Source organism: Artemia sp. Qi Xiang Cuo, chromosome 21 (assembly GCF_049724085.1).
Source record: "Artemia sp. Qi Xiang Cuo chromosome 21, ASM4972408v1, whole genome shotgun sequence".
NCBI lineage: Eukaryota > Metazoa > Arthropoda > Branchiopoda > Anostraca > Artemiidae > Artemia > Artemia sp. Qi Xiang Cuo.
In genome coordinates this window covers 29,017,298-29,033,646 of record NC_142814.1, presented here as the reverse complement: position 1 = coordinate 29,033,646, position 16,349 = coordinate 29,017,298, and the positions used below count along the sequence as shown (strand labels likewise).

Here is a 16,349-nt window from a genome sequence, read left to right as displayed (position 1 = left end):
TCGATCACTTTTAGCTCTTAAAAAGTGCACTGGAACTTTTGATTTCCCATCGAATGAGCACCCTCCCCCCCCCAAGGTACTATAAAAATCTTTTCCATAAAAACCTTATGTGATAATATTGAATAACTAGCTTAACTTATAGCCCTTGCTCTAGGAGCTGATGGTGGGATTATTAACCCCAGAGGCAGGGTTATTTGATATTAAGACTATTTTGAACAAACAGAGGGAGAGGCTGATTGGCCTCTGATTACCTTTGATTCCTCAAAATTGAACTTAAATTTCAATTTCCACTCGAATGAGTCTTCTCCAAAGTTTGTACGACCATCCCTTCTATAGAAACCTTAAATTTTAACAATGGGTAACTGGGTAAACGCAATGGGTAAACGCCTATACCCGTAGACAGTGACAGGGCGAAGGGAGCCCCCATTAACAGATATAAAAAATGAGAAATAAATCTGGCTTTAAGGGTTTGTGGCGTCCAATTTTCTTTGTTTTTGTGACAACAAAACACGAGCTTTTTTATTAATCATCTTGACCGTCATTTATATCATGATTTTAAAAAGCAAACAACTCCAACAAGGTTGAACATATAAAGATTCTAATTTGTGTTTTACCCAATGTAAGTACGATGTTTGAGTTGCGCGAGATTCAGTTATACAAGGATTTAGTTAAATGAGGTTGAGTTGCAAGAGGGCTGCGTTAACTGGAGTTTAGTTGCACGAGGGTTTAGTTACACGGTGGTTCAGTTTCTTGGAGTTCAGTTACACGGTGGTCCAGTTGCAATGGAACCAACTTCAAGAAATGGACCTATTACCCAAACAAGGCCATGATAGGGTGTTCCGAGGTCCTAACGACCACCCCTCCCTACTTATTAATTTTGAATAATCTTGCGAAGGATAGATTTATACTTGTATTAACACACGTATATAACTAACGTTAATGGCGCAGCATCTATAAAACCCTAGGCGAGTTTTATGAGTGGTAATCCAAAATTTTGATCATATAGAATCGGAGTCAAAATTCTGAACCCATATTCAAAATATTACAATTCAGAATCACTAAAACTGAATCAGTATTCTAGTTTTCGTCTGTACAAATTTGTAAAATCTGTCCTCGAACTTTCTGATCTCGTAATCGAACTCGTAATTATATGCATATATTGGTCCCCAGATTTTCTGATCACAAGACACATCACCTATACAAACTGACCCAACGTTACATTTTGTTTACGTTTTTGTCAGTTTATACTTTGACCTCTGTTAAATCTACACAGTCTAGACCTCTACACCCTTTCCCCCTAAAGTGTTTTTTGTGCAAATATGCACATTTTTTGAGAATATGAGGCTTTTGTAGGCCAATCTGACGAAGTTGACTTTTTAAATGTTTTAAGGTTTTTGCGTTCAAGTACTTGATTGATTCGTAACTTTATACAGAAGTCCCTAAAAAAATACACATCAACGTAAAAGCACCTAGACAGCTACACAAACACAATTTCATCAACTTCGAATTAACTGATTCTTTTCGTATAAATTTGATTCAATCAAGTGCTTGAACAGAATCGCATTATCATTTTCAATCTTATACCTTAAAAAATATAAGAATGCAAAAAAAAGTCGCCCTAAATTTTTTATGGTAACAATAAACAATACAAAAAAAAAGATTTAATGTATTAAGACAGTAATACGACAAGGAGGACAGAAAAATGGTTCGAAGAACTCACCCTCTATTGCTTTCTTTGAATTTCATAGAATCTTTCATTCTTTTAATTACACAAAATTCATCCAATGACTAACCCGACATGAGTTCCGAAGTTCAATACCGAAGATAATATTAAGCGAAGTAGCATTACGGAAGTTTTATAAAGGTAGGTAATAAAACGGTTAAAATAAAGAAACACGCATATCTGGCTAATGTTACAAATAAGATGTTACAAAAATGCCATGGATAGAAAATTAGTAAAGGATTGTGCTGCGTAATTTAGGAGTACATGAAAGATAGAAAAACTTGGGGTATTACAGAGTAAAGTACCTAACATATCTAACTCCACTGAATGGAAGCTAAAGAAACAAGAGGAGGTTTAACCTTTTACAAGGAGACCATGAAAAAGTAATTTTAGGAAAATGACTTAGTAATGAGGTGACAAACACAACTTATAAATGAGGTTTTCTAAGACCAGCTTAGGTGAAGTGCACATATCTTTGGCATCCGCTAAAGTCAAATCCAAAGAAGAATTCTACTGAGCAGCCTAAGATGGAGAGAGGGAGTGTTCGTAGTGCTAATTACCGCTGGCACCACTTATTGGGGTGTATGTGCGGGGTCACCACTAATTAAAGGCAAAAATGGCATCAAAGGTTGCTATGCCACTTACTCGAAGGGAAGAACCCCTTGTCGGCCCAAATGTTAGTGAGATTTCCGCTCTTACACCAATGGTTCATTTATACTAACGTGATCGGGTGTTCTATGGCCACATATAAAACCGAAGTTTACCGATAAGATTTTTTAATTAACTCTTTAGTCTCGGTCTAAGCTGAAAAGTAAATTAGGTACAAAGAAAAATTCTTACTGTATTAACACTCACGCTGTATAAAAATGAACTAACTAAAAAAGGACAAATTCACCCAGCCCGCTAACTGCAACACACAGTGGGCTTACTAGCCGTGGTAAATGACTCTTTTCAGCCAATCCCAGGGCTACTAATTTACCGGCCAATCTCCCTAACTGCGTAATTTTTCCCTCGTTGTCAATTAAGCACGTACGCAGTTAAGAAGACCCAAAATGGCGTCAAAAAATAATGGGAAAATTAACATTTATTACTTAAAGAAGGAAAATAATGAAGGGGCCCAAAGAAATGAATCTGGGAGGGACATTTATCTGACAAAACTGGGACCACGGGTTCCAACAGGGAGTGCATGACATACCAAGTTAGAACGGGGTGAGATTCTGAGAGTTGGCTAAATAATTGTGATTCCATGAGGCAGTAGAAGAGACTTGGTATTGAACCCCAGCCAGTTTAAAGCAACAAAGAAATTGTAGCACTAGTAAGAACTCACCGTTGGAATCTTGATATCCTCCATTGTCCGGGTAACTTCTATTGTCCCTCCAACGGTTATTTGTCGACATTGGCGGAGGTTGGCTATAAGGATTAGCATTATATCTGTCATAGCCAGGAGGTGGAGCGTCAAAACGTGCATGGACTTGATTATTATGTCTAAAATAGATATATGTTAAACGCTATACTCGAAAGCATGTAAAATACTACAGGTAAACAATAAAAAATTCTTAACAACAAATTGTACATTTCAGGTGACGTGCACAACCAAATTCCCCAACAGGAGTCCTTGGTCCATTACAACCTGGAACTACGGGGCCCCTTATTTATATATCTTGCACTCAAACTTTGAACATCTCAAGATAAAGATAAGTTGATACTTAATTTAAAAAAATTACTATCACAAGCCCCGAAGGTCCAAATTCGTATTGGTGAGTCAAAATATTGAAAAAAAAAGAAAAATAAAAATCAAAAAACAAAAAACAACAAAAAACAAAAACAAAAAACACATCAAAAAATCATTCGTTAGTCACTAGTTAAACTGAGATATCAGTAAAAAAAAAAATATCAAAAGATAAAAACTGGTTAAACTAAACAAAAACAAATATAAAACTTGGGCAGCACCAGTATCCAATAATCAAAGAGAGAAACAAGTGGGATATTTTGTTTATTTTTGCTGAAATGAAAGCAACAAAGATTTTTTTTCCATACCTGGAGCTAAAGCAAAGAAGGGGACAACGGGACATGGTTTCGGGTTAAGAAACAATAAAAACATCTTTTATTTTTACATAGCAGCTATTGCTGATGAACAGCAAAAGAGGAAGAAATAGACTAAAAGAAAAAATAGAAAAAACTGATCACAACAGCAACACTTTAAGAAATTTTAAAAATAAGTTTCTTGTGAATTATTGTCTTGATTAATCAGTAGCTGTACTGAGCCCCTCGTGCTCAAAATCCTCCTCAGGGCCATACTGTGGTGTTTCTTTTGTGGAAGTTTTCCCCACTGTAGAGTGCAGACGGTCTGGTATCATACTATTATCCTTTCCTTTTTAGCTTAAAGCTTATTCATAGAAGCAATGCAAAGAACTCCCCCTAAAAAAAAGGTCCCTCCAGATCCCACCCCAAATACTAATGAAATTGATCCATTTTTGCCCCATCCTGGCTGGTCAAGCTCCCTATCACAAAGCTCACATTCTGAGAATAGGACAATGATCAGTGTTGGAGCTAATGTCACTATAGATGACAATGGCTTTCAAGAGGTCCTTTCTAGGAGCTCCAAAAAAAGGAAAAAAACATTCCCAATCAAAAGTATTTCCCCTCCTCCCTTCCAAGATTACCCTTCCCAAAACTTAGGAATTTACCTCAAAATTTCTCCAAATACCCCCTTTGAAATAACAAAGATTACTGCAATAAGGGTTGCAATTTTCAAAATGTTAAAATCAATGTTTTCTCTTAACGTTCACTGTGATGGATCTTTGCTAATAGCTGTCAAAGATCAGAAATCAGCTGATATAATACTTAATCTAAAATCTCTTCTGAATACCCCAATTATCTCATCTAAATGGAACCCAAAACAATCCCCAACAAAAATAGTAGTATATAATGTTCCCCTAGAAATACCAATTCAGGAGTTAAAAGAAGGGCTTTCAGATAGTGCTGGGAACACAATCCCTGTAGAAGATGTCACCCAACTGGGTAAACCCAACTCTAATGGATTCAAAAAAAATAGATCTTTACTATTTACACTGAAGGAAAAAATTAATATCCCAGAAAAGTTATTCCTATTTGGGCGAATCAAACCGCACAAGGAAAACAAGCCAAAGCCTGTCCAGTGTGAGAAGTGTCTCAAACTGGGACACACAACAAATAAATGATGCAATGAAATTCTCCTAGCCTGTAGTAATTGTAAAGGCTCCCATCCTAAAGAGTTGACAACTTGCAACAACACTCAGCCTACTTGTATCAATTGTAAAGGCCCACATGAATCCACCAATAAATCACAATGCCCTGCATATAGGAAAAGAGCACTAACACTCTAAATACCAACAGAAAAGGACATTCCATACCCTTTAGCTGCTATTGAAAAAAATGCTACTCAATCACACCAAATGAAACCTATATTGAAATCAAATAAAACTCCCAAGTCAAACACTCCCAATGCATCAAGTACTCCTTACAAAACACCATCCTTTAAGCCCCCCAGCTCACATCTCAATCAGATGAAAGATCTTAAGCCGAACTGAACAGCCATGACAAAAACCAACAAAGATAAAAATCTAAAAAAAAAACAACACAAACGAGACTGTGGCCAGTGGATAGAAAAGAAAAGAAAAATGCATAACACGCGGATATTTCGCCTTTATCCAAACACGGCGTCTTCAGCACGAAAGAAACACAAAAAGAACAGGATAAAAAAACAAGCTAAAACAAAAAAACAATAAAACCACCACCAAAAAAAAAAACAAAAAAAAAAAAAATGTACAATTGGCCCATACTGATCCACGTAGGGAAAAGATGCTATTATAGAGTTACTTCAGTGAGAACACCAGAGTAACTGAGGAAAAAAAAAATGTAAATTACTTTAATTATTCTGTTGCGAAATAATACTTTTGTTAGCTATTACTGAAGCAAATCGTTTTGGTCGAGCAGGTAAAAGAGTCCCCTGGTGATTATTTAAAATCTCAACTCCCTTATTGACTCCCTAACTCTCTTAACTCCCTAATTTACAGTTTTTTTTTTATTTTTCCTCAGTTACTCTAGTGTCCTCACTGAAGTAACTCTATAATAGCATCTTTTCTCTACGTGGATCAGTTTGCGCCGATTGTACATTTTTTTTTCTTTGGTGGCGGTTTTATTGGTTTTTAGTTTTATGTTGTTTTTTTTTATCCTGTTCTTATTGTGTTTCTTTCGTGCTGAAGACGCCTTGTTTGGATACAGGCGAAATATCCGCTTTGTTTTGCATTTGTCTTTTCTTTTCTCTCCACTGGCCACAGTCTCGTTTTTTTTTTTTTTTTTAGATTTTTCTCTTTGTTTTATTTTTTATCTCTATCAGAAAGAATCACCAAGCCAACAAGCCTCCTTGCCTAGTGAGATGAGGTTGGCCTGGAACCCCCTCCCAACAAGAAACAAACCAGAAACACTACCAGGAATTAATCCCTTAACTGACAAACTGGATGCACAACCAAACATGCAAACCCCCAAATTTATGCTTATTCATTCTAAACTGCAATGCAGTTCAGGCCATGAATATACAACAACAACAGAAAACAAAAATCATTGCTGAATTGGCAAAAACCTACATCCCTGATCATATGCTCATTCAAGCAAAAAAAGATCTTGCTCTACTATTAACAAAGCTGAACATTGATACACAGTCATATGAAAAATAAAACAACAACACAACACATATCAATACTTCAGTGGAACGTAAGATCACTTACAGAAAATAAGTTAAATGAACTAAGATCTTTTATGAATAATAATTCCATCAATATTGCTTGCCTCCAGGAAACTCATTTAACCCAAAATCAACAAATTAAGTCTCTGGGATACACTATCCTGACAAAGGTTTCATCATCAGAGAGAAAAGGAGGTTGATTAGCTTTAATAGTTAATAATAATATCAAGTTCTGTGGCATCAACTTTACAGATTTTGTAAATGATGTTGATGCAATTGGTATCAGTGTTTGGCTGAATAATACAAAAACTTACATAATAAGCTTTTATAACCCTAATGGCCAAACTACAGATGCCATGGATTTCTTCAGCTATATAAATAATTCTAATAAGTTTGAAAAATATTATTATTTGTGGAGACTTTAATGCCCACAGCCTTTTGTGGGGGAATAAACCAGCAAATAAAGCTGGTAAGTTCATTGAGCATATGACTTCAAATAATAATGAATTAGCTGTTGCTACCCCTCCAAACCTGAATACATATTTCAACCCCAAAAGTGGCAGTTTCTCTACAATTGACCTACAAATTGTGTCTGAATATTTTGAATAAAATTTATATAAATAAAATTGATAGTCTATGTACTGACCACTTTGCCATAGTTTGCTCCCTAAACGAACCTGCTGAAACCCTATCACATAACTCCAAATATATCAACACTAAAGCAAATTGGCCTATGTTCCAAAATAAGCTAAATGATGAAATTACAAGTTTCACCCAAAATTAATGCATTTCAAATGCAACAGCTGACACACATGCTGAAGTTTTGGCATCCTTACTAATAAATACAGCTAATCATGCTATCCCCAGGACAACACCCAGGAAAACCTTCCCTAAACATATTCCAAAAGCATGGTGGACAAATGAGTGCCAAAATAAATGGAGAACACAAAAGGCAGCTAGGAGAACATTCTTAAAAAAAAACATCACCAACTACATATTTAAAAAAATTACAAGCAGAATCTAATCTAAAAAGGACCATAATAAATGCTAAATATAACTACTGGAATAATTTTGCAAATAATCTCTCCAGAGAAACACATGAGGCAATTATACATAATGTCATAAGCCACATCTGTGGGAAAAAGACTTCCCCCAACCCACTCCTGTATGAGCTTATACATAATAATACCCATTATGACAATGATAATGAAAAAGCTAAGCTATTTGCCACTCTTTTTGTTAATAAGCTAACATCAAACAATTGTAGCAAAATACCCCCAATTCCTATGAACCCAAGTTACCAACCTCGCCCAGGATCCGAGTATATAACCAGCCCATTTTCAATCCAGGACATGAACAATGCAAAACATCATATTAGGACCAAGACTAGCGGCAGCTATGACAATATACACCCTACATGGATAAAGAATCTCACCCCTTCATACAAACATGAACTTCTAAATTGTTATAATCATGCTTGGGCTTCATCTATGTTCCCCAATATCTGGAAATGTTCGTCCCTCTTACCAATCCTAAAGAAAAACAAACCCAAAAATAACCCGGAGTCCTATAGGCCCGTAATGATTACTCCTGTGATTGGGAAAATATTGGATAAAAAGTTATATTGTCAACTTCTCTGATGTCTTGAAAAAAAATTATAGGATTCTTTGCGCTCCAAATGGAGCATGTAAACACCTCTCCACGTATTAAAATACTAAACAGTTAGACCATACTACAATGGAACAAATCTCAAAAAATAACGCCCATTTTGCAAAAGTCAGTGGTTATTAAGAGGTAATCAGCACTTCAAGGCACAAGGTCCCTCTAATTACGGTCGCAATCTTTGGACTACTATTTAAACTAGCATCTCTTACAAAGTCTTTCGTAGAATTGCCAAGTTTCATTGTTTGTGTAGGTTCAGCCTCTTCACCCCAAAAGACAATAACCAAAGGCCTTCCTCAGGGAGCAATCCTCAACTGCCTCCTTTTTGCCCTGTATCTCTGGGACATGAATCTCCCCCATACGAATCTACAAGATACTAATGATCTGGCACTATGGTCATCTGGAAACACCTTTGAAATGGAACAATCAGCTCTGCATAAGTCACTTTTCCAATTTGACGATGTCTGTTGGTATTGAGGTCTACTAAGTATTCGCATAAAGTCAAAAATCATCATGTTTAAACAAAAGTAAGATCCTGCTAATGCAAGGTTTACTATAAATGGAACAACTATTCCAGATGATGATCATATTGATTACCTAGGTCTCATGCATGACCAAAAACTCAACTTCCACCTCCACATTTCAAACTCAATAAAAAAATGCTATAGAAAAACAAGTATACTAAAAAGACTTCTTTCTACACCCTGAGGCTGTAAGGAGAAAACCTTACTCCAGTTTTATAAATCACATATAAGAACCCATATTGACTATGGGCTCATCGTCTATCGTGCATGTGAAAAGACCCAGATGCAAAAAATTGAAACAATACAAAACGATATAATGCTTCTCATATTATGTCTCAGGATACCCAAAAGCACCAGGTTTCTGCATATGGAGAGTAGATTAACAATAATAGGGGAGAGACATATCTTTCTCTTGATAAAACATCTTACAAAAATTGAATCAAATAGCTCACACACCCTACATAATTGGTTAAGAAATCCAGCCATGTATGCAGATGAGTATGCCAATATTCAGAAGAAGTTCCCTGTACCCGCAAAGTTTATTGCACCAACTTTCCCCCAATCCCCCCCATGGAATTGGTCAATCCCCATAATAAATACTGATTTATCAAAATGGACTAAAGATTTAATCCCCATTGCTTTTGTGCAGAAAAAATTTGCTGAACTTAAAATACAATTACTTATAAAAACCATTTCCTAATATTTGTTGATGGGTCTAAAATGAATGAGAAGGTAGCAAGTGGTGCCTTCCTTCCTCACCTGAAAATTGCAATGGGTGAGAGATTGTATAATAAAGCATTTATAATGTCTGCAGAGTTAAATGCCCTAATCATGGTATTAGAACACCTTATAGAAAATAAACCCTTGATTGCCAATTCAAACCATATTGTAGTTTATTCTGACTCTTCATCAAGCCTTGAGTTGGTGTCTTCAGCTGCTCAGTATAAGCTGGATATTGACACTTATCATTGTCTTAGTATCATAGATAATCTAGCTTCAAGTGGCATAAGAACTTATCTTCAGTATATTCCTAGCCACTCTGGTATAAGTGGTAATCATCAGGTTGATGAAATAGCAAAAAATACTATAAATATTGACTAGCCAAGTGGGAGACCAATCCCAATTAGAGATATTTACCAATGGAGACTATCAGATATTATGTTTAATAAGAAAAATCCTACTCTTTCCTTCTTTCCCAATATATGCTTGTCTAAAATTTATCAGCAAATTTGTTCTGAAACAAACAGAATAAATTTTCCGGCATACTTACACCAATTTCCTAATTCAAGTGGTTGAGTTCACCTGCCCCCGGTTGGCAGGTATTCTATCATGAATATTGAAACAATTGACCACTGCCTATTTGATTGTAATATGCTGACGTCTGCACAGCATACCTTGCATTGTAAACTGTTAAAAGTGCTTCAAACAGCACAAAATCTAACTATCAGCCAAGAGCCTAGCTGACTATTCCTGCACACAAAGCACAGAAATTTATATAGATCATCTTATATTTGAGCTTCTTGAGTCGAAAGGTCTACTGAACGATATTTGAGAATATCTAATAAATAAGAGACAACCAAGCCAGTAGCTCTGTAGCCCACAGAGTGAAGCAAAAGGAAAAGGGCTAAATAGTATCAACTGGAAAGCCCGCCTGCTGTGAAATAGAAGAAGAAGAACTGATCTCTGCTTGAGAACAGTGTTTATAGAGGAACAAGGTACTCGGTAATTCTAGAAACTAGTTTAAAGAATTATCGATATAGTTTATTATATAAAAAGGATTTCCATCATTTTTACTAATACGATATATACTTGTCCTTTGGAGGACTGGTCAAATTACTGAATTATACGCCTTGGTCGTATTTTTATTCTGTCTATACAAAATCGATATACATAATCCAACCCACCTTCTTCCTTTGAATAAAGCGACATTAAAAAAAATTAAAAATGAAAAAATGGCCAACACATGTACTTTTACCCCTTGTACTTTTTACCAACACATTTGTACCTGGCTGATAGTATACCGAAAACCTAAGAAAGCATATTTTTAGTTCGTCTTCATGGCATTCTTTGATCAGTTTGATGTTAGCACTGTTGTGCTCAACGATAGCTTAAGCAAAACGTTATCACAAGCTCAAAAGCTGCAAGCTGAGGATACGAATTTTATTAATGCCAAGGAACTCGTCAAGATAACGTTGACAACCAATCAACAGCATCTAGTAATAGCAGCGATAAATTTCAAGCTATTTTCAAGCAATGAGAAAGATAGCAGAGGACTTAATTGCTACACTGAAAAAGTCGCGGGTTGCGAAAGAACATTTTAGATTATATTCATACATCTATTCGTTTATTTTTCGTATGAGTAAATATAGCTAAGACACATATTAGCAAATCATAATTACGTCATTTCAAGGGGGGGCGCAAGTTTCATTGGTGCCCCCTCCAGAAAAAATTCTGTATTCGTCCTTGCCCACAGATAACCAGATGGTCGCAAAGGGGAGTAGTGGACCCCCTCTTCCAAATGTGCATTGTCCTATTTGTGTTTAGGGAGTCTAGGCATGATCAAATCTCTGCAGGAGAAGGGGATCCCTAAATTCTAGTAATCAGGAAATTCATCAGCACTGGTCAATAGATCTAAATCAAACTTCATGGGACAAGATAAAAGAGTAAAAATCAATAAATGTTGAACTAAAAAAAAAAAAAAAAAAAAAAAAAAAAAAAAAAAAAAAAAAAAAAAAAAAAAAAAAAAGCCTTTTATAGAAACTTATTTTTAAATAATTTACCCTATAAAATAAAGAAAATCTACTCACCCTGCATAACCACTGTCAAAAGAGCTTTGATGATCTTCATTGTCACCAGCATAGCTTCCGCCTCTTTGGCCACCACCGTAGCCTTTATATCCCTGACCACGCTGAAAGTTGCCACGACTGCCACCTCGTGATTGGTAATCTCTTTGGTATCGTCCATCATCACGGCTACCTACACCAAAATAAACATCAGTTAGAATCCATTCATTGATGTTCATATTCAATTTCATGTGTGAAAAAATAGTATTTATACAAGTTATTGAAATTTTATATTATTAAGTCACATGACCACAACAAAACATCTTAATTTCTATATAATAGCCTTACTTAACAAACCTAAAAAACAAACTTAACAAACTTAAAAAAAAAAATTTGATGTTCATAGACATCAAAATTTTTTTTGTAGGCGCAGTTTGTAAAATTTTATGGGGGAGGGGAAGCATCACAGGGCTTTTTTCACCGAGGTTCCAAAAAAGAAAGAAAACAACATTTTTCAATTTTCTTAGAGGGATCCTTAGACAAATATTTTGGAGGAGGAATCCTCCTATCCTCTTGTCCATGGTGTATTGTACACTAATTTAGCTGGTAGATAGTTTTTTGTGTAATTTCACTAAGTGAAAAGTTTCCAAAAATCAACTGTGTTCAGAAATTCAGTTTACATACAACAGGTCAAAGGCCAGTAGAGATATTAAAACCTATGGTCAAACTTGTTAGGTGTTATTGGCCAAAATCACCTGTAGCCAAACATCTATGGCTGAATATTGGACTATAAAAAATAACAAACTTGAGATTGTCTTCAGTCTTGCTTTTGTCAGAATCATGTGCAAAAATCAACAATTGTTGGGACTTGTTCAAGCAAGTAGACAGGAATTTATTTTGGCGAGGGAGAGATAAATTGGATAAACAGAAAACGAAAGTAAATAATGTAATAAAATTGAAAAAACATAGAAAAAATTGTAGGTTTTTGGGATGGGCAGAGTAGTCTAAAAGAACTCACCTCTTAGGCTATCAGAAGCTTTACCTAGTCTGACTTGAAAATCCCAAAAAAGCCTTTTTAGGCTAAATTTTCCTAAGAGAGGATTCTTTTGGGCATCTTCAGGGTATGTTGGCATACCCCTTAAGATGCACTCATCATTTATAAGTATTTTAAACGTGGTTTTGATACAAAATAAAAAGATGAAAAATGAGAAACTCAAGAGTGGGAACAATTCCTTAAAGAAAATTAACAAGATAGTGGAAACAGATATTTCTGTGAATCCTTAATGTCTGAGATAATCATTCTTAAAGGTATGATAAGTACTATCAAGCCTTTAAAATAGGAACTAATAAATCCTCCTGAATGTAGACTCTTTCTGCCAATTACCAAAGTACCTGCAACCAGAGTATAACCCTTGCATTCACTCAATACTCACTGGGCGTGCCCAATCCCCTTATGAAATTTTCTGGTTGATCAAAACAAATTCAGAGTAAAAAGAATTTTTTAATTCTGTCGCATCTTACATAGTAAATGTAAATATTATAGAAATTGGGGGGCCATTCTAACATTAGCTAATGACGGCTTTTGTTACTTTCTTCCTAGCAATTCAAAAAGAAGATGTATCTGAACAATTAGAATGATGGGCCAGTTTCTACCTCTCACCAAACCTTCTTTAATCAACATTACCTGAAAACCCTTTCTGACCATCCATTTCAAGTAAACAACACTGCCCTTGTCAGGGTGACAAAAACTAAAATTCATGAAATTGTTTTTTTGGCCTGCCAACATTGCCAGAGATTGGGCAATCATAGAAGCTATTTAAAGCCCTTGGGCAGCCGAAAAACTGTTTCTTGAGAGGGCCCTTTTTCAAATACAAGTTTTTCATAAATTGAATCAAACAGTTCGTGGTAACGAACTGTAAGTAAGGAGCGACCCGGCTCAATGGTAACCGAAACTCTAAAAAACGGGATTTTGATACCAATAGATACATCAAAAGAATCAGAGTTTAATTCTGATTTCAAATATATAAGTTTCAATAAGTTTAATCTTACCCATCAAAAGTTACGTGCCTGAGAAAATTTGGCTGATTTTCGAAAAACGGGGGAAAGACCCCTAAAAGTTATAGAACCTTAATGAAAATCACACCATCATATTCAGCGTACCAGAGAACCCTACTGTAGAGGTTTCAAGCTCCTATCTACAAAAATGTGGAATTTTCCATTTTTTGCCAGAAGAAAGATCACGGATGCTGTTTATTTTATTTTATTTTTTTTTTTTTTCCAGGGGTAATCGTATAGAACCAGTAGTCCCAGAATATCGTGGGAGGGCTCATTGGAACGGAAATTAAAAGTTCTAGTACCCTTTTTAAGTGTCCAAAAAAATGGAGGGCAACTAGGCCCCCTCCCACGCACATTTTTTTCCCAAAGTCACCCGATCAAAATTTTGAGATAGCCATTTTGTTCAGCATGGTCGAAAATATGATAAAAATGTCTTTTAGGATGACTTGATCCCCCAAAGGCCCCAGGGGGAGGGCTGAAAGTTATGAACTTTACTCAATGTTAACATATAGTATTGGTTATTGGGAAGTATAGACTTTTTCAGAGGAGATTTTTTCTGGTAGGTGGGGGAAGGAGAGGGTCGGGGGCTATATGGAAGGATCTTTCTATGAAGGAAGTTTTCATGGGGGAAGGGACATTGCTATGAAGGGGGCGCCGGATTTCCCAGCATTATTAAAGAAAAAGATCAGGAATTAAATTTAAAAAAAAAAACAAGTTTTTCAACTGATCAACTGATTGTGATTAAGAGGTCATTTTTAAAGAACTGGAAAAAAAATTCGAACTATAGTTTAAAGAGTAGGGTATTGACTAGGGGGCGAACCCCTTAATATACGTGTTAAAAATTTATGAATATAGAAGTTCGTTACGTAAGTTAATTCCAAGTTACGTATATTTATTACTAATAAAAACGTTCGTAAATAAAATTAAACAAGTTTCGAGAAAGCCATTTAACCAAATATAATATGCAAATCTTGTTTTAATTATTCATGTACGGTGAGCCAAAATCAAAACCTGCATGAATTCAAAAACGTTCAAAAATTAAATAAAAAAAACAAGTTTTTTAACTGAAAGTAAGGAACGACGTTAAAACTTAAAACGAACAGAAATTATTCCGTATATGAAGGGGCTGTCCCCTCCTCAACGCCTCGCTCTTTACGCTAAAGTTTGACTTTCTCACAACTCTATTTTTTTAAACAATAAAAAAACTTTAGCGTAAAGAGCGAGGCGTTGAGGAGGGGACAGCCCCCTTCATATACGGAATAATTTCTGTTCGTTTTAAGTTTTAACGTCGTTCCTTACTTTCAGTTAAAAAAACTTGTTTTTTTTATTTAATCAAGTAAATAAGATGATAGGTATCTTTGAGCAGATCCCATAGCTTTCTAAGAAAAAAGCTGCCAAAATCGTTGGGTAAAAGCGTTAAAATACACTTGGGCTACACAAGAAACTAGAGATCAATTTCAGTTCTTGAATACAAAAAAGAGCTTGGGAAGGAGGCCTAGTTCATTTCAGCAGATGAAACAGGCAAATTTACTGAAAAATATACAGGCCTTTAGAGGGATCAATGTTATTTGTTTGAAGTCTTGCTAACCATTCCACTATTGAAAACATTAACCTACCAACACACAATCAAGTTTTGAGCGTTTTTTATTATTAGTTCGTAAGCTTCAAATTTGAAAACATTAAATTATTATAATTAACTGCTCATGAGAAACGATTTCTAATACAACTATATCCGGGGATATGACTCCCCATAGTATTGGTTTTACTGATACAAATAAAAAGGATAGACTTTCCTGGATGAGGAATTGTATCAAAATCGATATGTCGAGGTAGAATCAGAATTGGAATGAAAATCAGGAGAATGTTGGCACTATCCCGTCACGATGCAATGTACTTCCATTGGTAAATTTAGACATTCCATTGACACTAGGACTATGACAAGCTACAACAACCCTAAAGGCACTTATGGACATAAAAAATTTTTCATTAAGAACTAGACGTTCATTTATCATTAATGCAATTGGATTATTAACTTCCACATCAATGAAAGTTCTGTGCTTACAGTTACATAACAATCAAGCACTTGCTGGAAACACACATCTGGTTACAACCAGTTCAAATGCAACCATCCTGTAGCAGCCAAACATGGAGTTTGCAGGCCAATATTATCACTTGACATTCATCAGTTTTCAAGCATAAACAGTCCATGTTGGTAAAAAGAACAGAACTCACTCTAACCTTTCCCTACAAAAAGGGGTTACCTCCGCATGTTCCAGTCCTACTTTGCTGTTCCTAACTTTCCAACCTGTTTCATCAGCTGTTTCTTTTTCATCAAGTATTTGCTTTAGAACATTGTACTTTTCCTTCTGTGCAGTTTTAGCGTTTGTAAGATGAAGAGGTAACACAAAACACAGAAACGTAACTTTTATGTTCAACAGATATTTGACAGAGAGAAAGAAACAGCATCTAATTCAACAAGGCTGCCATTTGGGCAACATTTGTCAGGTTCTACCAAGGCAAACAGTGAACGACCATTAAATTTTGAATCCTTGTCGTTTTGATTTTTTTTTATTGCGATAACTGGATCTTAAGCAAGTCTATAAATAGCAACACTTTGACAACAACAAACCAAGACAACATTTCATTTTTATGAATAAATAGCAGTCTATTTCAGTAATTTTGATTACTTGATGTGAAGCCAATATCCCCATAAGTTAAAACTAGGAGTTAAACTTCCACCATTTGTCATTTATCAAAAGCCTTGCACATATCCATGAATATTGGTTAGAGACTGTTTCTCACAATTCTGACTTGTTTTCATTTATTTTTGCCAAAATTGAGCAAATTTTTGCAGTAATTACCATAGCATATGGAGTTGC

At 35.5% G+C, this 16,349-nt stretch overlaps 1 protein-coding gene across 1 annotated transcript in view; it reads right to left on the bottom strand.

Moving 5' to 3' along the window:
• bel (ATP-dependent RNA helicase bel) overlaps positions 1-16,349 on the bottom strand; it is a 61,360-nt gene that overhangs the window by 28,743 nt on the left and 16,268 nt on the right. The window contains exons 3-4 of the mRNA XM_089107023.1: positions 11,440-11,608; positions 3,051-3,208 (exon numbers count right to left, since the gene is read on the bottom strand). Coding sequence (XP_088963149.1) covers positions 3,051-3,208; positions 11,440-11,608 — 327 coding nt within the window. The remainder of the gene's footprint in view (positions 1-3,050; positions 3,209-11,439; positions 11,609-16,349) is intronic.